The sequence below is a fragment of the Onychostruthus taczanowskii genome, unplaced genomic scaffold, assembly GCF_017590055.1.
Source record: "Onychostruthus taczanowskii isolate IOZ18803 unplaced genomic scaffold, ASM1759005v1 scaffold64, whole genome shotgun sequence".
Lineage (NCBI taxonomy): Eukaryota > Metazoa > Chordata > Aves > Passeriformes > Passeridae > Onychostruthus > Onychostruthus taczanowskii.
Genome location: NW_024504122.1, coordinates 2,562,212 through 2,582,183, shown reverse-complemented (window position 1 = coordinate 2,582,183; position 19,972 = coordinate 2,562,212). Strand labels below are relative to the sequence as shown.

Here is a 19,972-nt window from a genome sequence, read left to right as displayed (position 1 = left end):
ATTAGCTATAAATTCATAGTTGCTGGGCTGTAAATTGTAATCAGTCTGCATTGTCTGAACACCCACTGCCATCACCCAAATCATATGAAGTAAAATTTCAGAATACAGTATTACCTAAGAGTAGCAAATGTATCATTACTACCTTTATTCCACAGCTGGTTTGTGTACTCTGCAGCCAGCACATATCCTACTGGAGTGCAGCCCCAGGGAAGGAATCTTCCTTGCCCATCCTGAGCTTTCTGTTCACAGTGAAAAGCATGCAACTGCCCCAGCCTTGCCTGTGCATTGGGTCTCTATTTCTGCTTCCCTTCAGGACACTGAGCTTCAGAAGATACCAAAGCATCTCTCTGAGCACAACTTCTGCACCCTGAAGGGGCCTAGCAAAGACACTGCTCCAGCCGTGGCTGTGTAAAAGGCAACAGTACCAGAGCAGACCTGCTTTACAGCACCCACAGATCTTCACTCAGCTGGGGTGTCTGGTACATTACTCAGCTATAACTGAACTGCATCAAGTAGTTTGTAAGCAGAAAAAGCAAACAAAACACAGATGAAAACAATTTCTGCCTCATCTCTCCCTAAATTATGCATTTGGGCAGAGGGTAAAAACCAGAAAGCAGAAACAGATGTACAATGCAAAGCTTACATAAAAATTTTCATGTCCTCTGAACTCATCCCATCAACTCTATCATAGTACACAGTATGTATATCTACTCTAGAAAAACACTGGATGTATTTCTAGCAAGGAACAACTTTAGACTCATTAGTGTAAGTGACAAACACTTAAGAAGCCATTTTCAATTATTTTATGTAACAGAGTTCTGACTCCTATTATTTAAAACATGAAATTACACTGACAACATTAAAACAGCAACTTGTGATTCACATTAAAGCTATAATCCAACAGTAACTTTGAATTTGTCTTGCAACATTTCAGTGTAATGAGATGCTCTCTCTTACTCTTTGATGATATTGGGTATAAAGAAAGGCTGGATTGCTTCAGCAAGCTTTTCTGCATACATTTCATATCTACCAGTCATCTGGAAAACAAAAATCAAAGCTTCAGTTCTTTCAAGTAAGCTACAAAAGTACTTCAGTAGAAAATATTTATATCCACTGGTTGCTTTTTTCTATGACAATATATGATTTAATTGTCCCAAATATCAAAACCATAATTCCCTCAAAATCAAGATCTCCAGTGCCTTAGCACAAACTTTTTTTTATAAAAACTTTTTTTTTATGAAAGAACTCGTATTATGTTGCCTAGCACTGCATTCCTATCCAAAGAATAAGTGTAGTTACACCCTGAAAAGTCCAACTTTTAAATGAACACCTTCCTGTTTTGCAGCTCTCCTTCAGTGACAGTCATGTCCACTGACTTACTACTTATTATAGCTATTCTGGATAGCTGGAAGTGAGTGTGAAAGGTGGACTTACTCTCCTATGCATCAACCATTTTTTAAGTTATGTCAGTGAAGGCAGAGCAGTGTCTCTGTAATGAGAGAGTCCTGTCCTTCATGTCATGTCCCTGACTACCAAAGAGCCCTGCTGCCAGCAGTAAGTTTGCATATAACACTGACAGTGTTGGGGTTACTCTTAATTCACCCGTTACTAATACAAAATATCAATGGTTTGGACAACAGAGCAAGTGCTGGAAGTGCTGCAATACAGCAGCTGATGTAGTGCCATCATCCTCTTCTGAGTGTGCAACCCACAACATTGGCTCTGGGAGGGGAAAATTACATCTTTATTTCATCTGTTTAACCCCTTTGCTGCTCTAAGATTAGCAAAGACATTCTACTGAATGTCCCTTTCAGGCACCACTGGGTGCAAACTGCAGATACCAGAGCAGGTTAAATAGGTTCATACTTGTTGTTAAAGGTTTTCTGCAGTGGGTGTGAAAACCTGTGACCACTCTTCCTCATTCCCCTCAGCAAGAACTACCTCTGTCTTGGCCACAACTGAGAGGAAAAGGAAACACCTCTCCCCTGTCACATAAACAAAACCACAGCTGTGCCTTAAGTGCCAAAACCCAACAACAGCACTCCACACCACCAACATGAAATAAAGGTGCTGAAAGCACAGGAGTTGAAGACAACAAAAAATACACAATTCTACACAAATCAGCTGAAGGGCAGTGTTTTGCTTTTACTGTCTGTTTTTCCTAATCAATACCATTGCTTTTGTTCAGATACCCCTGCTAAGCTGGTAGAAGCAATGCTCCATGTGCTTCCTGACACACCAAGCCTCCACTCTGCAGTAAGGGCCTCAGACTCTCATGGCAAAGCAAAACTAAATGCATGCCTGGCTTAAAAAGCTAAGAATCTTTCAGCACAACTTAATTCCATTATGGCAACAACCACATGCCTACCACAGGCGTCTGCAAAATAACAAATGCAATTCTGTTCCAGAAGATGACCTGAAATTACTTCTTGGGTTTAGTCCCTATGTATGGATTAGCAGTATTAGCAAAGAAATTGAGCTGTAGATAAGAAATTACTGGTTTTTTTTAATAAGAAAGCTTATTCAGCATTTCAAATCACAGACACTTTTCGTTTTTATGTCAAACTGCCATCAAAATACGTTGGATATTGCACCATACTGTAATGCACAACAGGCAAATAAAGCAGCTCTATAAAATAAATGTCTGCTTGCAGTAGCATGATGTTCAAAAACTGACACTCCTTGCAAATGATTACTTATTTTAAATACTAGGTGATCACTGAAGAACCTACATATATTGTACAGCTGCTAGCCAGGCATTCTGGTCTATTTTGTTAGGATTCAAATCATGCTCATCTTAAGAGTGACTAGGAAAAACTTCTGGTCTTTAGCAGTACTGAGAACTGGAACAAAAGATCTGTCTCCACAGAAGCAAAAAAGATGTTTTCTTCATCAACAAAGCCTATTTCCAGAGTTGCCACTTTTTTCTTTTTTTGTTCCAACAGGATCTTTGTGTGGTCTGTTGTAAACTTGGTCAGAATAAAAAAGGAGAGTCGATTGTTTAAAAAAAAAAAACTGGTTACTCCACTAAATCAGTACATAATATAGCACCCCACACAGCCTGTACTGGCAAAACTGAAGGGTTAGCAAGCTGCTGTGCTGAAGCAGCCATTTCTTCAACCAGCACTGCTGCTGGACAAATTAAATCCAATTATGCCCTCTGGAAAGATGAACCAAATTAGCTTTACCTCAGAATACAAAAAAAATAGTAATAAATAAGGTTTGTTAAAGCCATATGGAGTGGCTTGCAGCTATCTTAATCTGATTTAGATAAATTCAAAAGTGTGTTAAGATGCTTCAGAGATTAATATATACAGTACATAGTTCTTTCTCTGTAGTTTCAACATACCCACAACTCAGGAAGTTAATGTTGCAAGAAGTTTGCCTTCAGAAAGTCCTTAAGTTTGTGGGTTTGGGTTTTCACTAAATTTCACCAATACTGACAATTAAGGCCTTTAAGAATATGCAATAGTACCATGTTAGATAGATCCAATGAGTCTGGCTCAGCTCAGCAATAAATGGCTACATTCACTGCACAAGGAAAGCAAAACTTGCCCAGCAATCAACCTCAGAGCTGCTGGCAATCCACATTAAGGTCCTGAGGCTAGAGTTTTCATCTGAAAGCTACTGGCCTAGTTTCCCTGAATTCTATTCCTTTTCCAAATCTATTTAAGCTTTTGGCCTCCATTATCCTGTTAAATTACTTCAACAATTTAAGCTCTGAACTGCTAAAAAAAAAAAAAAAAAGGCTGCCTTTTAACTATTGTAACATCACAGAATCATTATCAAGCTTGTTTGTTCTGATACTGTATTCCCTTTAGTGTCAGGCTTACCTTAAAATTCCATTTGTCACTGACTTGCCTGCAGAGGTTTAGGTCCATCTCTGCCACCAGCAGCCCGTCCTGAGTGCGAGACAGCCCCGGGGTCCGGCTGCCGTCTGGCGCAGCCACGTAACTCGAGCCGTAGAAATGGCCCAGCTCGTGGTGTGCTTAGAGAGATTTTAAAAAGCATGTATTGCCATCTGCAAACAGGTTTGTAACTTAACATGCAGTGTCCTCAAAACCTGACTCTGTTTCTTGGGTACTCACTGTGCTTTAGGCAAGATAATCATCTTGAAGAGTCACAGATGATCCTAAAATAACTGCAGTTTTGGCCAGTTATAATTTTCATGCAGAGTACACCATCAAATTACCAGGAAAATCTCCCTGCCTTTCATTATTGCCTGACATTATTGCCTTTCAAATCATGTACCATTATGCTTTCCCATTATTAAGTCTCTGGACTAAAGGCTTTGCTTTCATTGCTTTTTACTTTGCATTTAAATGAATTCTAATTGTCAAATCACACATTTTCAAAACAGCTGACAGAGATACGCCCATTCTATTTTCAATAAAAGGTCAGAGGTGAAAACACTGGGATTTGAGGCACAGAAAAGATGTTATTTCATATTGCACAACTCTTGAGTTGTGCCAAAAATCAATCACATTTGTTGTACTACTAAGCAATGGATCCCACTGACCTTTCTCATGCAGCTGCTAAAAACACTAAGATCCAAAACGGGCTAAAAAAGGCTCAGGCACACTCTGGATGGAGCCACAAGAAGCCACAGTTTTCACAGCACAAGTTACTGTGTTTCAACACATAAATACATACAAGAAAATCTCATACTCCTCATTGGTAATCCTCTTTAACTTCCAGCAAATCTGGGAACTGGGAGTGAATGTGATTTCTGAACATACCTTTTCCACCATCTCCAGAAGTAAAGGCATTCTTGTAATATTCCTGTGAAACAAGAGGAATCCATAGGTGGCAGTATAATTCTGTTTCACTCAAGAAATCCTTGCTAGTCTATCATATTTTGGGAGTTTATATAAATCTACAAATATTTTTTTCTGGCACACGATCAGCACTGTCTAAAGGGAGTCATCAGAGAGGCCTAGTTTCTGTGATGGATAGCATAGAACACAAGGTCTTTTTGTATCACTGCCTGTTGTTCATACACTTTAGGGAACATGCCTTGTATCCATTTCACAAGTTTAAAGAGGCAAAAGAGGAGATATTTAACCAAACATATCTTTTCAGATCACAAAAAAAAGGCAAACATATTCACATAGCAGCAAGGAAAATTCAGGATTTTTGCAGGGAATCTAATTTAAAAATATACACATAATAGTGTAATTTAACTAGTCTGAAGGTAATAATGACTTATTGCATGCATTATTAAATTTCATTATAGAATTTTACAGACCAGAAAGAGATAGTATCTGCACAACAGCCACAAGTTATGTACCACTGACTTAAGGATATATTAATTTTTCAATCGTTTTGGCTAAAAGAATACTGATTTCACCAGAGAAACTGGGAGAGTTACCAAAAGGCGGGTGCCTATTACAAAGATTCAATTAAAGAACAGGAAACAGCTGCAACCAAAAAGTAGGCTGCCAGCAACAGAGGCAGCTCTCAATCTCTTCATCACTGTCCATCTTCAAATCACATCATAAAGCCTAATCCAGTGGTTACCCAGCAGGGGAAGCCCTGCTGCCCTGAACAAACCCGTGCTCCAAGCCCTGAATGAGGGGATGAATGAAGCCAGGAGGATACGAACCGTTCCTACTCTGTTGATGGGGCACGTGAAGCAGTGATTGGCTATGGCAGCGTTTCTGGCTTCGATGGGCCACAGCGCCTCGCTGCAACACAGAGGAGCAGGTATTCACTAACTGCACGCTTCAGAGAGAAATCTGGGCTCTCACTGTCTCACGCTGCGCGTTTGCTGTCCAAGAAGCCACAGCTGGCTTTTAAGAAATCAAGTCAGTCGGGTGCAATTAATGTTAATGTGCAGAAGATTAATCTCAAGGGACAGGTCACACTGGTCCAGTCTGGTTTGAGAGGCCTGATAATCATTAAATTGCCAACAGTTTAAAAACAAATTCCGAGAAAAGGGTATCTCAGCTTGGTTCTGAAAACTGCAATTTCATACCACACTCCTTAGGTGGACAACGGAAGCTGGTAAAATAAGCCTGAATATGACGACTACCAATTGTATAGCAAAAATACAACATAAAAAATCTAAACAAACTCTCAGTTTTCAGAGCACCAGCTAGATGCTGGTGAATGCTGTCTCAAAGACAGGAGACCTGCTGATGTACAGTAAAAGTTCTCAAAGAGAATCAGTTACTGGGAGGAGACCGAGAGCCCCAAATTCCTAGTAGAGGAGAATGCAGGCTCCTTTTTGAAGACAAAACAATGAGACTACAAGACATCAGCAAGGTGCCTTTAAGGCCCCAGTGAGGGGCTCAGAGGTTCAGTTAACCCAGAAAGGGAGCAATGGCACAGATCAGTTTGTATTTTACCTGAGTGCTCCTATGGTGGCTGAAGGGTTGAAGATGATCTCTGCTCCATTCATGCTGTACATGAGCCAGTTCAGAGGGTGGTGGCGCCCGTAGCAGATGTTCACAGCAATTGTCCCAAACTGTGTCTGAAACACTGGGTGTCCTGTATTTCCTTCCATATAGTAAGTAGACTACAAATAAACAAAAGAAAAAACAAAGGAAAAAGTCCAACCAACCAACAAAACCCACAAAGGCAGACTTCTTTAAAAAGTGCAAAGAATTACCTCCAAGTAAAAAAGCTTTTTAATCTGTAGATGGAAGGCTGAGGATAATATGATGAGATTTACAAAATCACTTAGGCAGTAGAAAAGATGAATACAGAAATGCCAATGCAGCAGCAGGAGTGTGTATTCACTGAAATTACACTTATACCTTTCCTTGCTTTCAAGCAAAGGAACTTTTTTTATGCAGCAGGCAGTGCACTTCCAAAGTGTGCTGCTTTCTGAAAGTACCATCACCAGGTTCAGACAGTGATAAAGACCCACAGATAAGGAGACAAGACATGCCACCCAACATTCCTTATACAACACTGAGGATCCCAAGGCAGCACAGAAGTTGTAGTGGCCAGGCTCATTCCTGACAGAATCCTTTGGTACTGATCTGAGATAGAAGAGCAAGGGACACAATTCACCACCCTGACCCAACAGGACATGTCTCTCATCACAGAAGGAAGGTGTGCTGTAAAGCAAACTCCCCTTTGTTGAAATTATCTGTTCTTTGTAACCACCACTGCCATTGGTCCTAAAGCAAGCAGGAACAGCTGGGGAACAAACCTGGGCCTCCTGTAAGTGTGGGCCAATGGCATGGCAGATACAGGAGGTCACCTTCTGAAACCAAGGGCTACAGGTTCAGTATGGCCAGTAAAATAATCATCTCATGTTTCTTATTTATTATCAGTTCTCATGAAATTGCACAGTCCCTTGAGAGGTGATTTGATCTCCTTTCATGTCTGTAGACAGCAGACCACATGGTGGGTGCTCACACAAGTCTTTTTCAAAACAATTCTGCTGAATGAATATATTTCCATTTTTTTCTCCTATTCTCAGTTTCTTTTCTCACAACAGCAGAAGAAAAACAAGAATGCTGTTGCTTCAGGGAATTCATCAGTTCCTATTTCTTTATTTCACACCAGAGGTCACAATCCTCTCCACAGCAATAAACTGTGATGTCTCAAGAAGGATTGATTTTTGTTTATAAGGCCTCCCACACTTGGCTGAATAGGCCACAGACCAACCTCTCTGCCCTTTCCATTTAGTTCTTGCTGATTCAATGGGCACGATATTAACAAGGTTCCTTTCCCATCTGCCCTACGGAGACAACCCACAAGAAATAATTTCAAATTCGATATTTCCTTGAGGTTTAACTTTGTTGACAAAGAAAACAACATTAAAGTAACACAGATGAATACAATCCTTTCCTGTAGCCTGGGTGGTTTCTGAAGTTGCTTTATCAGAATTGCTCAGCTCACAAGAGTGGACTTAATGCTTTGCTAACAAAGCCAGCTGAAGACAGTGCTGTCTTGGGTAAGCACAACTTGATTCTGTAACAAGTAGATATAAGAAGAAGTGCCAGATGATTATAGTATATCTGGAAGCTATAAACAGATATTTTTGTAGTAATTCTGGCATATAGGATTCTAAGAACTGATTTCTTTTAGCAACTATGCAAAACTCTTAGTGAAACTCTATTTATACTTCACATGAGAAAGTAAAAATTCTTTCTTTTTTTAGGTGTCTCTCATTACAGTTTCATAGCTGGAAACAATGAGTTTCTTGGAATCTGTTGATTCTCCACTAAACACTGTCAGGAAAACTGAAAGACATCATATTTTAGCACAAGCAAAAGGAATTTATTTTTTGCTGGATTACATAAAGAACAAATTAAAAAATGTGGAAAGTAACCAATGGATTTATTAGTTACTACTTTTGCTAGCTAAAGGACAGACCTGATAAAATAATATTAAATATCAGAATAAGTGTTAAAAATATAAGGTAAGACTGATGACTGACAGACTGTGCCAGAAATTCAATGAGTAGAACTCTACTAACAGCCTCCTCTGGAGAAACTCAAACCAGCCTGATCAAGTCTGGGAGCAAGGTCAAAACTTGCAGAGGTCTTTGAACACAAAGTTTTGAGACCCAAAAGAACTTTTTGCATGAATAAAAAAGCACTTTAGGTTCTGAAGCCTCAGTTTGATGACTGGAGCAGTCAGTCAGGGAACAAAAGCAACTGGAGGTATACAGCAGCCTCCAGTGCTTAGCAGAAATGCCTCTGTTAATTACTCTCTTTAGCTGACAAGGAGAGATTTAGTTAGGTAAGACAATGTATTTTTAGACTTCAGTTAATTTTTAATCCTGATCTTTCTGCTTGTGATAATTCTTTGGATGGATAAACACGTTTCAGATCTATCAGTCATTGCCTTTACTGCCAGTTCAGTTTCTGATTCTGGAGGATGGCCCAAAAGCTGCTGGGGGTTTCAGCTGCAATAATGCCACTAGTAAACAGAAGATGCCATAAACCAGCTATTCAGTCAGAGGCACGATGAATTAAGGGATTCTGCTCGAATAAGCACAAGCAAAAGAGCTGTCATTTCCAAGACAACCTCACAGAGAAACAGAGAAAGGCTGTAAGTAATGTTCATGCTCAAACCATGAAACAATTGCCCTGCAAATTAAAGTAAGTTCAATGTGCACACATGACAAAACTACCCAAGCCAATCATGCACAACAAACATAACACAGCTGTAACTTAAACAATTCTTTTAAAGGATACTTGATACTTCTGAAGTTTCACTGGGCCAAGGAAGAGTACCTAACAGGATTCAATGTTATTCTTCCTTTAAGACTCGTCACTCTCATAAAAATTATTCCTTCTTGATAAATTAACTATCACTTCATCTCAGAAAAATTGATTCAACAGTAAGTGAACCACTATTGTAGAAACACATTGCATTTCCTGCCACTGTGACTCTGACACATGCTGGCACAAACAAGAGCTGCAAGGTAAGACTCATTTGAATGCCACAATACTGCACCTTACCTCATTGAAATCTCCAACCCTTGGAATGTGATTTTTCCTACTTTTGCCAAGGAGTGCTCCAGAATTAGAAATGACCACTGCAGTATTCCACAGAATTCCACCATGCAGCTCATCTCGCTCCAGGATTGGAGACACCACAACCATATTGTACTTCTTTGCAAGCTGCACAAATGAACACAATTCCTCTATTAGACACCAGCCTGCAGTACCCCAAAATGAGTACCACAGCCAGCTGAAAGCAGTTAATTAAAAAAAAAAGGTAAAACAGCATTACAAGTTAACTAGAAATGTTAAATAACACAGATACGAGTCAGAAATGCACCAAATTCTGCCTGCCAGTTCACTGGCATATTGTATTTTCCTTCAAATGATGTCAGTTGGTCTTTTTTTTGCTTGCTTGGTTGGTTTTTTACCTCTTGACAGAATTTTGTTGTTGGCCCATCCTCTGCTGACTCAGCAAATTCAGTCCAAGGAAGTTTCTCTCTTGTACAAAAAGCAAAGGGCATGGCTGGAAAACACCAGAGCAAGGCAAAATGTACAAAAATGTTCATGTCACTCAAGAAATACATGATATTTGCATGAATACAGATAAAAAATGCAACTATGAAGAATGATTAAACTGTTTTCCTTGCTTAAAGGCAAAAGCTATTAAAAAATATTTTTAGCCAGGGCAAGGAGATTTGAGCTCACACAGGGCAAACCAGAAGAGAATGGATGCATGTAGTGAAGTCTCAGCCAGGGTAAAAAGACAATATACCCCAGCACTGGTGTACACCGTGAACAACCTGATTCCACAAACATTTCATGGGCCTTCACGTGCCCATGGAAGTCAAGGGTTTTGTTTCAATTAAGCCTCAAACATCCCATGTTAAGTAAAAACAGATTTTTAAATATTAATATCTGTCTAGAAAAAAAACCCCAATGTTTTAGGAAAAAAAAATGAGGAAAGGATCACAAAGGATGCCATGAAGGAGCTCCAAATATCATATGGCAGTCTCCAATACAACAGACCCCTCATATCTCTTCCATACAGTTCTGCTACCTCAGACTCTTTGGTTTTTCCTTTAGGAAGCAAATCACTAAAGTCAATTGTTGTATCTTGGAAGATTTCTACTGTTCTCTTACAGGACACCTGTTAAAACAGAGGGCACTTGACATCTGGCAGCAAATACTCACTCCAAGCCTCCTGGAAACACACGATGTTGACCCCACACATTGCAGCCACTCCCACGATCTCCTCGATGCGCCTGTGCAGGGCAGCCACCTGATGGTGAGAAATGTCACACCGTTACAACGCCGCACGTTCTAACTCACCTCTGTGTCAACCGCCTGGTTCCGCACCCTCTGCTCACACTGAGTTTAGCCGGTTCTATACTTAGTGCCGCTGCTTTCAGGGGGAGTAACTCGAGGTATCATTCCTGAGCACTGATAATAGAGTCAGATATAGATTTTTAAAAGCATTTAGATGCTGAAAATAGAGAAAGAATTCCAATGGGATTCTAATTCCATGGTTGCAATATTTATATAGCTGGAAACTCACTGCTGCCTGACTTGCAAAAAGATGAAAATCTAAACAGAATCAACAAAAACTGGAATTTTGCTGCTCATTGTAAACAACCTACAGATGTTAAGCCCTCTATCCCAAGAGCTAAGTAATTATTACCAAGAAAAATAATCAAAGTATTTATTAATTAGTTTTCTAGAGTATTCTACTTAAGGATAAGCATAGGTGTAGTACTTTGCATTTCTACTTTCAGGTTTCAAAAAAAAAAAGAGTAAAGACAAGACTGCAGTGACCTATGAAATCAAAAATTGTATACTGATTTACAGAAACAGTTAACTAGTTATTAATAAAGTAAAATCATTAATGTAGCTGGTACTTTATTCAACAGCTGTTATAAAGAATCCACAAACTTGAATTAATGACTTGCATCTGTGACAGGTAATCTTTCCAAAACAAACTACTTCAGAAATGTTCTGTCCTGTTACTGTACAAAACTACTACTCCAGGAGATTTTACAAGTGCAGTATTTTCTTGCCCTTTTTTAAAGCTACTCTCGGGAGACTATTTCTATACATATTTGTCACTTGAGTGCTGCTGTGTCCAAGATGTTAAGAGATGATGGTTTCAGAATAATTAATGTTGGAATAGACCTCTAAGATCATCAACCAAGTCCAGCCATTAACCCAGCACTGCCAAGTCACCACTAAACCATGTTATCTTGTAATAAGATTTCACTCGCTGCTGTACAAAGAATAATGAACACAGCTTTATTAATCTGTTTCCTCTAATGGATTTTCCTGTAATGGAACATTTCTCAATTAAAACAAGCACTGCACCTGTGGTTTCCACTGGTTGCCATCCCTTTTGATTTTGTGTAAATGATTTTGCATTTCATCTTAGAGGCAAAGGATTTTCATGTATAAAATGAGCAACTAAATATTTAGTTTTGGAAAAACTGTGAGCAGGTTGGGCGTGCTAGGTAAACACAAGAGATGTTTCTGAGAAACAATGAAACTAAACGTGTCACTCAAATTTCTTATAGGATGCTCTACTGCAGTAGTGATGGGTCCTGTACTGCCAGACAATCATTAGACATTTTGTGATACAGTTCCAAAAATCAACAACTGAATTGTGTTATGTCTCAATCCAGCAGAAGAGGAGACAGAAACAGCCCCAGTCCCAGTCTGTGTACCTGGATGGCCACTGCTGTGTCTGTGGGAAGAGGAATTTTATTCTGGATCAGTCCCACTCGAACAATACGTGGCCTTCTCAGTTGCTCCAAAGCAGCTTCAAACCCATAGCCCTGTAGTTCAAAATCTCTTTCCTGAGCTGCTGACAGTGCAGCAGTTGGCAAATCAAGTTTTCTGGATTGAACAGGAAACAAAGACATTTCAAGATGAGATGCTCCCTTTTTCTGCTCTGAACGCAATGGACCGAGGGGATGACAATTCTGCCTAACGCTGCAGAGACACCCAAGCTCCCATGCCCCACGTCACCCACCGGCCTGGGCCAGGCCGTGACCGGCTCTCGAGCTGACCCCACCGCTCACCGCCATGTCACCCACCGCCCACTGGCCTGTCACTCCCAGACACTAACACCCTGCTGCACAAATCAAGGAGCACATACACACAAACTTGCACTTGCCATGCCTGGATTACAAACATGTCTTTCCCTCAAGTTTAATCCCTACTTTCCAGGCTCCATCGCCCCGATATCACTATTTCTGTCATGTCTTCCATCCTTGTCTTTCATTTTCTCACACTGTCCTGTTCCTCACACACCTGGATCACCTCCAAAAAACCTCAGTCACCTCACTGCAGCACCACAAGCCCTACTTCTCCTTTTTCCCCTCAGCCCAGCCCTGTGTCTTGCAGGCCCGCCTTCACACTGCCTCCTTCCCCTCACACCCGGGCTGGGCATCCCCGCGGAGCCCGGCGAGAGTAGGGAAGAAAACCCGCAGAGATGGGGGCGAGCCCGTCCTGGTGGCGCACCTGGCCTCGCCCCCATAAAGGATCCGCTTGACCTCGGCGAGTTCCCCGGGCGGGATGTGCCGCTCCAGGCACAACTCCAGCGACTCCAGCTCTGCCGCCATGGCGGAGGGCGAGCGCGCACCCCTCAGGCGCTCGGCGGCCCCTGGACTTTGCCCCGGGCGGCCCCGTCGGCCACGCCCCGCTCCCCTCACGAGAGGCGGCGGAACGGTGCCGGCCCGTGCCCTCAGGGAGGGGGCTGCGCCGTGGCCGGGCTGTCGCCGCTCCGGGGGCGGGGGCGGGTGCGGCCACGAAGGGGCAGGGAGCGCTCAGGACTCGTAAATGCTCGTGGTGGAAAAGAACCACAAAGTCAGAAAGTCCACAAAAAGTCACTTGGTGTGGAAATCCGTTATGTTGCTCCCTGACCTACCCTATGAACGCAGAGTAGAAAGAGAGGAAAGGGGGGAAAAAGAGAGAAGGTGAGAAGGAGAAGAGGAAAGGAAAAAAAAAAAAAAAGGAAGGAAAGGAGAGGTAGGGAGAGGAAAGGAAAAAGATCACCAGCCCTGGTTCCGTCGGTCCAGCTGATGGGATGTCGAGGGGATGGGGCCGTTCCTGGCTTCTTGTCACCTCTGGAGTAACTCTAGCGCTTCAGACATAGCTCATTTAAAAGCAGAACATATTTAGGAGCTTTTTCTAGTGCAACAAAAAGGCTTGGAAATAAGTCATAAAAAGGCAGTGGTTCTCAGGGATATGTGTGCGTCCATTGAAGTTGCAGTAAAACTCTGAACAGGAGCCAGTAATAATTAACTTTGAGTTTAACATGGATTTTGAGGCCCATTATAATTGGAAATCCATCCCAAAACCAGACTTAATGTCAGATAAAGGATTGAACCAATTAAGACCTTGATCTGGGACAAAATAGAAGTGCATCAAATAAAGGCCATTTCCTTCTGCGGGTGCAAGGCAGACGCCCTGTTTAGAGCAGTTTTTCCCACTGAACCACTGGCCATGCCTTCTGCTTCAAAACACACAGAAGTTCACAACATAGCAACCGGGTTTGAGTGGAACACGAAGTCCAGGGATGGCTATGCTTCTCTAAATATATCCCACTGAGTTTAAGCACTGCTTTATGTATCTGCTGGAGGATGTAACAACTTTCAGCACTTAGCATTTGAAGTTGTTAGGTGTTTTGAGTTAAATATTAAGCCTTTTAGATGAAATAAAAAAAAGAATGTCAGGGAGAGAGTGTCTAATATTTAACTTTAGGCAGAAAGTGTCCAGGGGTAGTCTGGTTTCATCAAGGCATTTGGAGATGTGATTCTTTCTCTCTAATCACCCTTTTGAAACAAAAAAGTTTCAGTGAAATTACTTTTTTTTTCCAAGGCATTTGGAGATGTGATTCTTTCTCTCTAATCACCCTTTTTAACCAAAAAAGTTTCAGTGAAACTACTTTTTTTTTCCCAAACATGTTTCTGAAGGACAATAATAAGCAGTGACTGATACGTACATTAGATTTTTCATCTGATGATGCTAATTTTCTTTAATGGGCAATTTTAAAGGTACCTATCTGTAACATTTTGTTCTGTCCGTGGCTGGCAAATCTTTAAACATTGCAGGGAGGGAGATCAATGAAAAAGTCAGCTGACAATATAGGGGGGGAAATGAGGAGGCCAAGTAAGTTCATTTCCGTATCAGCATAGCCAGGATGTCAACAGATAAAGCATTTCTGGAGGATTCATAGAAAAAAACAGAAGGGCCTGGGTTTCTCTGGGAACTGTTCAAGTTCTTTTCTGCCTGGACTGCAAATTAAAGGGAAAAACAGCAGGTCTATTTTGTATCCAGCTCCTGAAGAAGGTCACATAACTGAACTTTTCTCTTCAAGTTCTATTCTTAGTGTGAACTTTCACTGACTTCTCTATTGGTGCCTTGTTTATTTGTAATTTAGTAAATTGTACTACATGTAGGAAATGGACTTCATGCAATAAAACTGAAGCCCCTGAAAAGAATACTTAGGAACAGTGGAGACCTGAAAAAACAGAACATTTCCTGTGCACCGTGTCAACCATCCTGCAACAACGCAGTGAGGTCCAGACTGCATGGGTAGGAAATGACAAGCCTAGAATTACTAATAATGATGAAAGGAGACCAGGCTATTCCATAGGGACTGCGTGTATATAAAGGTATAACTCCAGCCAACACAATAAACCTTCAAAGCACGAAATGTTGATGTTGAGCAGGAAAGTAACCTAATAAAGGAAGATGCCTTCCATATTCCAGACAAAGCACATTAGAGGGCTTGGATTTAAGTCTGAATGTTCTACCTCAGTCATTGCAATTATCTGTTAAGTAGGATGCTTGAATCCAGATCCCAGTTCTGATTCTGACTTCTTCAAACCTCTGTATTTTGACTTCTCAGTTCTGCATTACCTGGACCAAGTAATTGTTTTGGGAAACAGCTGAAGCTTTTGGTATGAACCCAAACTGTAATAACTGATTTAGAGGAAAATAAGTATTTTATGGAACAAAAGCACTTCAAAACGAGGGAAAATTCCTGCAAAACAGTTCTGAAGTGCACATTCTTTTCATCTCCATTGCCCTCAGTCAGGGTGGTCCATAAAGTCGAGAAGTCAAGACCACACAGTGCAATCTGTACAGAAACAGTTCTCGTGTGTTTCTGTGCTGAAACCCTGCACTGCACAGACACCATCACAGAGATAAACCTGGGCTTTGGTAGTGCTGGTCCACAGCTCTGTGCTGCAAGACTGTTCCCAAGAGTTCCTGTAAAACCCCACAATAGCACCCTAGCATTAGTCAGAACCACCCTGGAGAATTAATAAGAGCCAAATATCTGGAGTTCAGGCTAAAATTGGGAAAGACCCAAGAAAAGATTTAAACAAACAAACAAAGTCTTTCTGCTGTAGCCCAATATAGGAGGAACGGCTGAACAGCATCACAAACCAGTGCTCATAGGGAGGATTAGAGGCAGCATTTCTCTCTGTCCTGTAGCAGTATATGCACTCCCTCTGAAACACCCAGCTTCTTACAAACCCTGCTACTATCATCATATGAATCGTGTTTCTGGCACTCTCTTTGCATGTCAGTCCTTAAAATTGCTCACACAGAGTTCCCCAGAACAGCTAAATAAATTAATAACTCATGTCCCTAATCCAGTACCTGCCTCAGATATCCCCAGTGTCATGCTGCTGGTTATTAACACCTCTCAAGGGATTTGGGTGGACACAGATGTGTCCTGCAAGGGCACATGATGTTGGTGCTCTGTCTAAGCTTGCTTTTTTTAATGCTGCCCTTTAAATGCCCTTTAAAATTATCTTCTACAATGTCCTCTTCCAGTAGCCACAAAATAAAGTACTGAATTCTACTGCAATCAGGTCTTTACATTGCTTCACCTTAAATACAAATTCCCTTGCTTCATGTGGAAATATAACACAATTATCTCGAAACACACCTAATTCAAAACATTTCAAGTTTAAGAGACAGGCAGTGAAGGGAAATTAGCATAATAGAAGTGTAGGAGAGGAGAAGGTCTAAAATATAGTGGGAGGATAAAACACAAGCTTCAAGCTCCTTAATACACAGCTAAAAGAAGGGAGTTGGTAACCTTCCTGTCTCTCTGCTTTGGTTTAAGGGTGCTGTGGTGAAGGAAAACCAAAATTCTCTGTTTTAAAGTCACTCCTTTGTACCATGACCTCTTGCTAATAACACAACTCTGGTGGGGGTTTTGGGGTTTGGGTTTTTTGCAGACAAAGCTCTCTTCCTAATTCTACTTAAATCCTTACAAGCCCTGTTATCAGTTTTAGAAATGGGTCTGTATGTAAACTTAAGCCAAAGTGAAGCTGAGGATTTTGATATGAATGGAAAATTCCAGCCTGCATTCAGATTACCTGTCTTAACTATGAACTCTGCAACAGCCATAGGTACAATCACCTGCAGAGCAGCAGAGCCAAATTACAAACCTCATCTCGTTGGCTTTGTGTCCTCTGCTTTTAGCTTCCTGCTGTTCTGAAGGCTGGGTGAGGGGAAGTGGCTGAAAACTGAGGAAGTTTATTGTTGACAATACATTTTGTCTGCTCTCAGACATGCCTGGGACCAAAGCAGTCCCCAGGCAGCCCCAAATCCGGGCAGTGAAATCTAAGATTTTAGCACTCTCCCCTCCCTCCCACAGGAAAAGCCCAGCTCACAGTTTTCGGAGTTAATATAACTTTGGAAGATCCCTTCTGTTGTTAGTGCTGTTGTCTTTCTAGCTAGGAACATTTTCCTTGATTGCTTTGACTGAATCACACCTGAAAATATATCCTTAAAGCAGAAGAGATTTGCAAATTGGCTACTTTGCCAATTAAAAACTTCATCTTCCCCTGGAATATGGCTGTCTCCCTGGTGCACAGGAAGTGCATTAAAAAAGTAATAAAGACTCATAAAATACATTTAGTGATCTAATATTTAAGAGCAGAGTTCTTGTTCATTACTGTAACTTTCTGCTAAATTACCACCAACACGATTGCTCATGGGCTCAAAAGGTCAGTGTTATTTTTGCTGTCGAAATCATGGAGTCTGGGAAACAACTGTGTGTAAATTGCTGATAAACTGGAACAAAGACAGAAGAGCAAAACACTGAACATATAAGAATGCAAGTAAACCAGCAGGAAAGGAGGGGAGGGGAAGAATCTCACGGACAGTTTATTAAAAGAACAAAAGAATAAAATCTGGCGCATTTGTTTTCCACGGGTTCAGGAAGCCCGGTTTTAAGCACCTACTATAAATAGTGTTCTAATCCTTCATCAAAGTGAGTAGTAGTCTATACCAAAATGAATGAATTTTAGGTATAATCTGGGAAGAGGAAGATGGCCCTCCCCTCACAGGACAAGAAAGATCTTTTGTTTAAATCCTTGCAAAAATTAAGTATTTCAAAGTGTAAGAGCTGGAGACATGAGGAAGGGTCTGGAACATGACATTTCTATACTGCCCTATTCCTGTCAAGAATATTGTTAGGTAATGGAATTAGCAAGCATCTAATTTGGAATTGAGTGATCTGATTTGGCAAAAGATGGGCTTGAATTTATCACACGGCTAACTTCAAAATCCTCAAGGAGTTCCCCTCTGAGTGGAAGCTCTATGTGAATTGTATGAACTTTGGAAAAGCTTTTGATAAGAGAGATCATATTGAAAGGAATGGGAGTTTGTTTGAAATTCCAAAAAGGACAATTTTCAGTCACTTAACCCTGCATAAAGGATCTGATTGTAATGTAATCCCAAACAGCTACCTCAGAGCCACCCAAGTTAAAACCAAAACCAGAATAAAGGAGCCTTACATTGCCCTTAAGAGCAAAAATGTAATTGAAAGATTATTTCATGCAAAAACCTGCAAATTGTTCCAGGCAAGCCTGTTAGATGGCCCCAAGACCCATTATCTTCTAGGTGAGAGCTTTGGTTAATAGCTTGGCCAGTGGCAAAGTGGTATTAAATGATTCAGTACACTGCCCTGGCTCTCAGTTTTATGGTTTGGGGTTTGATGGTATTCCAAGCAACTCAACAAGAACCTTGAAGCAGTTTGTTTCCAGAGCTTGCCCACTAAACTGGACAACAAGTGGGTAACTTTTAGGATAGGCATTGAATATTTTTTGGGCAGGTCAAAACCTGCACACAGCAGTCAATAGAGTGCTACATTAATCTTTAGTTTCACACTTGACAGCACAGAAGGAACAGCAACATCCACTACCAGTCAACACCTTGCTTTTCTGGGAAGGCACTCATGCTGAGATTGAGGAAATTGTGGTAAGGCTCTCTCTCACAGAGGATGAGACCCTTCCCACCACTAGAATTATTAGGGAAAACGTGTTAGACCTCTCAAACAGAGAGATCTTTATCCTCTTCATAAAAGGACCGCCAGCACAGGTTACACGGGCTGGCCCAAAGACAGGACATTCTCTATATTAAAATACTTCCTCATTAGTCTCTCACCAAAGCCATTCAACTCACAGCTCCCACTGACCAGAAGGAACTAGACCTGCAGAGTGATTTCAGTGGCAGGAAAGGAAATAAAAACAGAAGCACCTGTGGGATCCATCTGCTGCACCTTGATGTGGGAGCACAATTTTGTGCTAGGAGGTGGCAAAGGGGCTTCAACCCTTCAATTGAATTTACCCAATGAGTTGATCCATACCCCTGACACCCAGACACAGTATCTCAGGATTTCAGAGGTTTTATACACAGGGACTGACACTGATGCCCAGCCTGGAAACTTCTGCTTGAGAATAACCTGATCTGCTGTAGAATTTATTTCTGTGTAACATACTTTATTCCACAGTGAAAATATCTGTGATATTACTGAGAATATGGGGCACTAACAGAAGTAATATCTCACTTGGACTGCAGATTTCACTGCAACCCAAATCAGTTGTTCGGTGTAAACAAGCCCTTTTTTCAGAGAAGTGGGAGGACAACAAAACTTGCCATCTTTTAAGGACAGCTCATGGAAGGGAATCTGGGAGGCCTCAACGACACATTTGTGTAGTGAAGGCCAATATCTCTGGCTCACAGGAACATGTGAGATTGGGCAGACAGCTGCAGCTGCACTTGGCAGTAGGAACATAAGCTTGACACTCTAAATGATGGTTATTGAACTGGTGTCTTCATGAACAGCCTAGATGCTGGCAAAAGGGCATGAGGAAGACAAAACAGAAGTTTAATTAACTTAACAGGAAAGGAAAAATCTCCTAGATAAAAGAAAAAGAGCCATTTCTGAGCCAAGTGTTTAAAGGGTTCTCAGACCTTCCCAGGCCAAAGAGTGTCTGTGTGTAATGCTGACTTCCTTTCAGCTCTGTCTGTTCCAGAAATAACTCGTCAATGGAGTATATCTTATTAGTGTACTTTTTATCAAAGCCATTCCTGCACAGGAAAGTGATACTTGCTGCTGACACATAAGGAAGGTGCATTTATGAAGAGTGTAACACATTCTACTGTCCTTCCTGAGCCCATACAAATGTCTGCGGACTTGTAATGGCACAAACTGAAAACTTCCAAATGAGACAGCACGAGTCCACCAAGGCAAGAGGGGA

At 41.2% G+C, this 19,972-nt stretch overlaps 1 protein-coding gene across 1 annotated transcript; it reads right to left on the bottom strand.

The window, feature by feature from the left end:
* Window positions 1–22: 22 nt before the first annotated feature.
* Window positions 23–13,038, bottom strand: UPB1 (beta-ureidopropionase 1). The gene is made up of 10 exons (XM_041420369.1): window positions 12,924–13,038; window positions 12,125–12,296; window positions 10,605–10,692; window positions 9,842–9,936; window positions 9,429–9,590; window positions 6,351–6,520; window positions 5,606–5,687; window positions 4,740–4,782; window positions 3,834–3,988; window positions 23–1,037 (listed from the first exon to the last, which is right to left on the bottom strand). Exons 1-10 carry the CDS (start codon window positions 13,022–13,024, stop codon window positions 954–956), a joined length of 1,152 nt encoding a protein of 383 aa, XP_041276303.1. The 5' UTR covers window positions 13,025–13,038; the 3' UTR covers window positions 23–953.
* Between the last annotated feature and the right edge of the window lie 6,934 nt (window positions 13,039–19,972).

Bases quoted from the DNA above. Each gene is read 5' to 3' on its own strand.
- UPB1 (XM_041420369.1), bottom strand. From the start codon at position 13,024: ATGGCGGCAGAGCTGGAGTCGCTGGAGTTGTGCCTGGAGCGGCACATC. The intron at 12,297-12,923 runs GTGCGCCACCAG...TGTTCAATCCAG, and splicing joins CTTTATGGGGGCGAGGCCAG to AAAACTTGATTTGCCAACTG. The intron at 6,521-9,428 runs GTAAGGTGCAGT...GTTTATTTGTAG, and splicing joins GGGTTGGAGATTTCAATGAG to TCTACTTACTATATGGAAGG.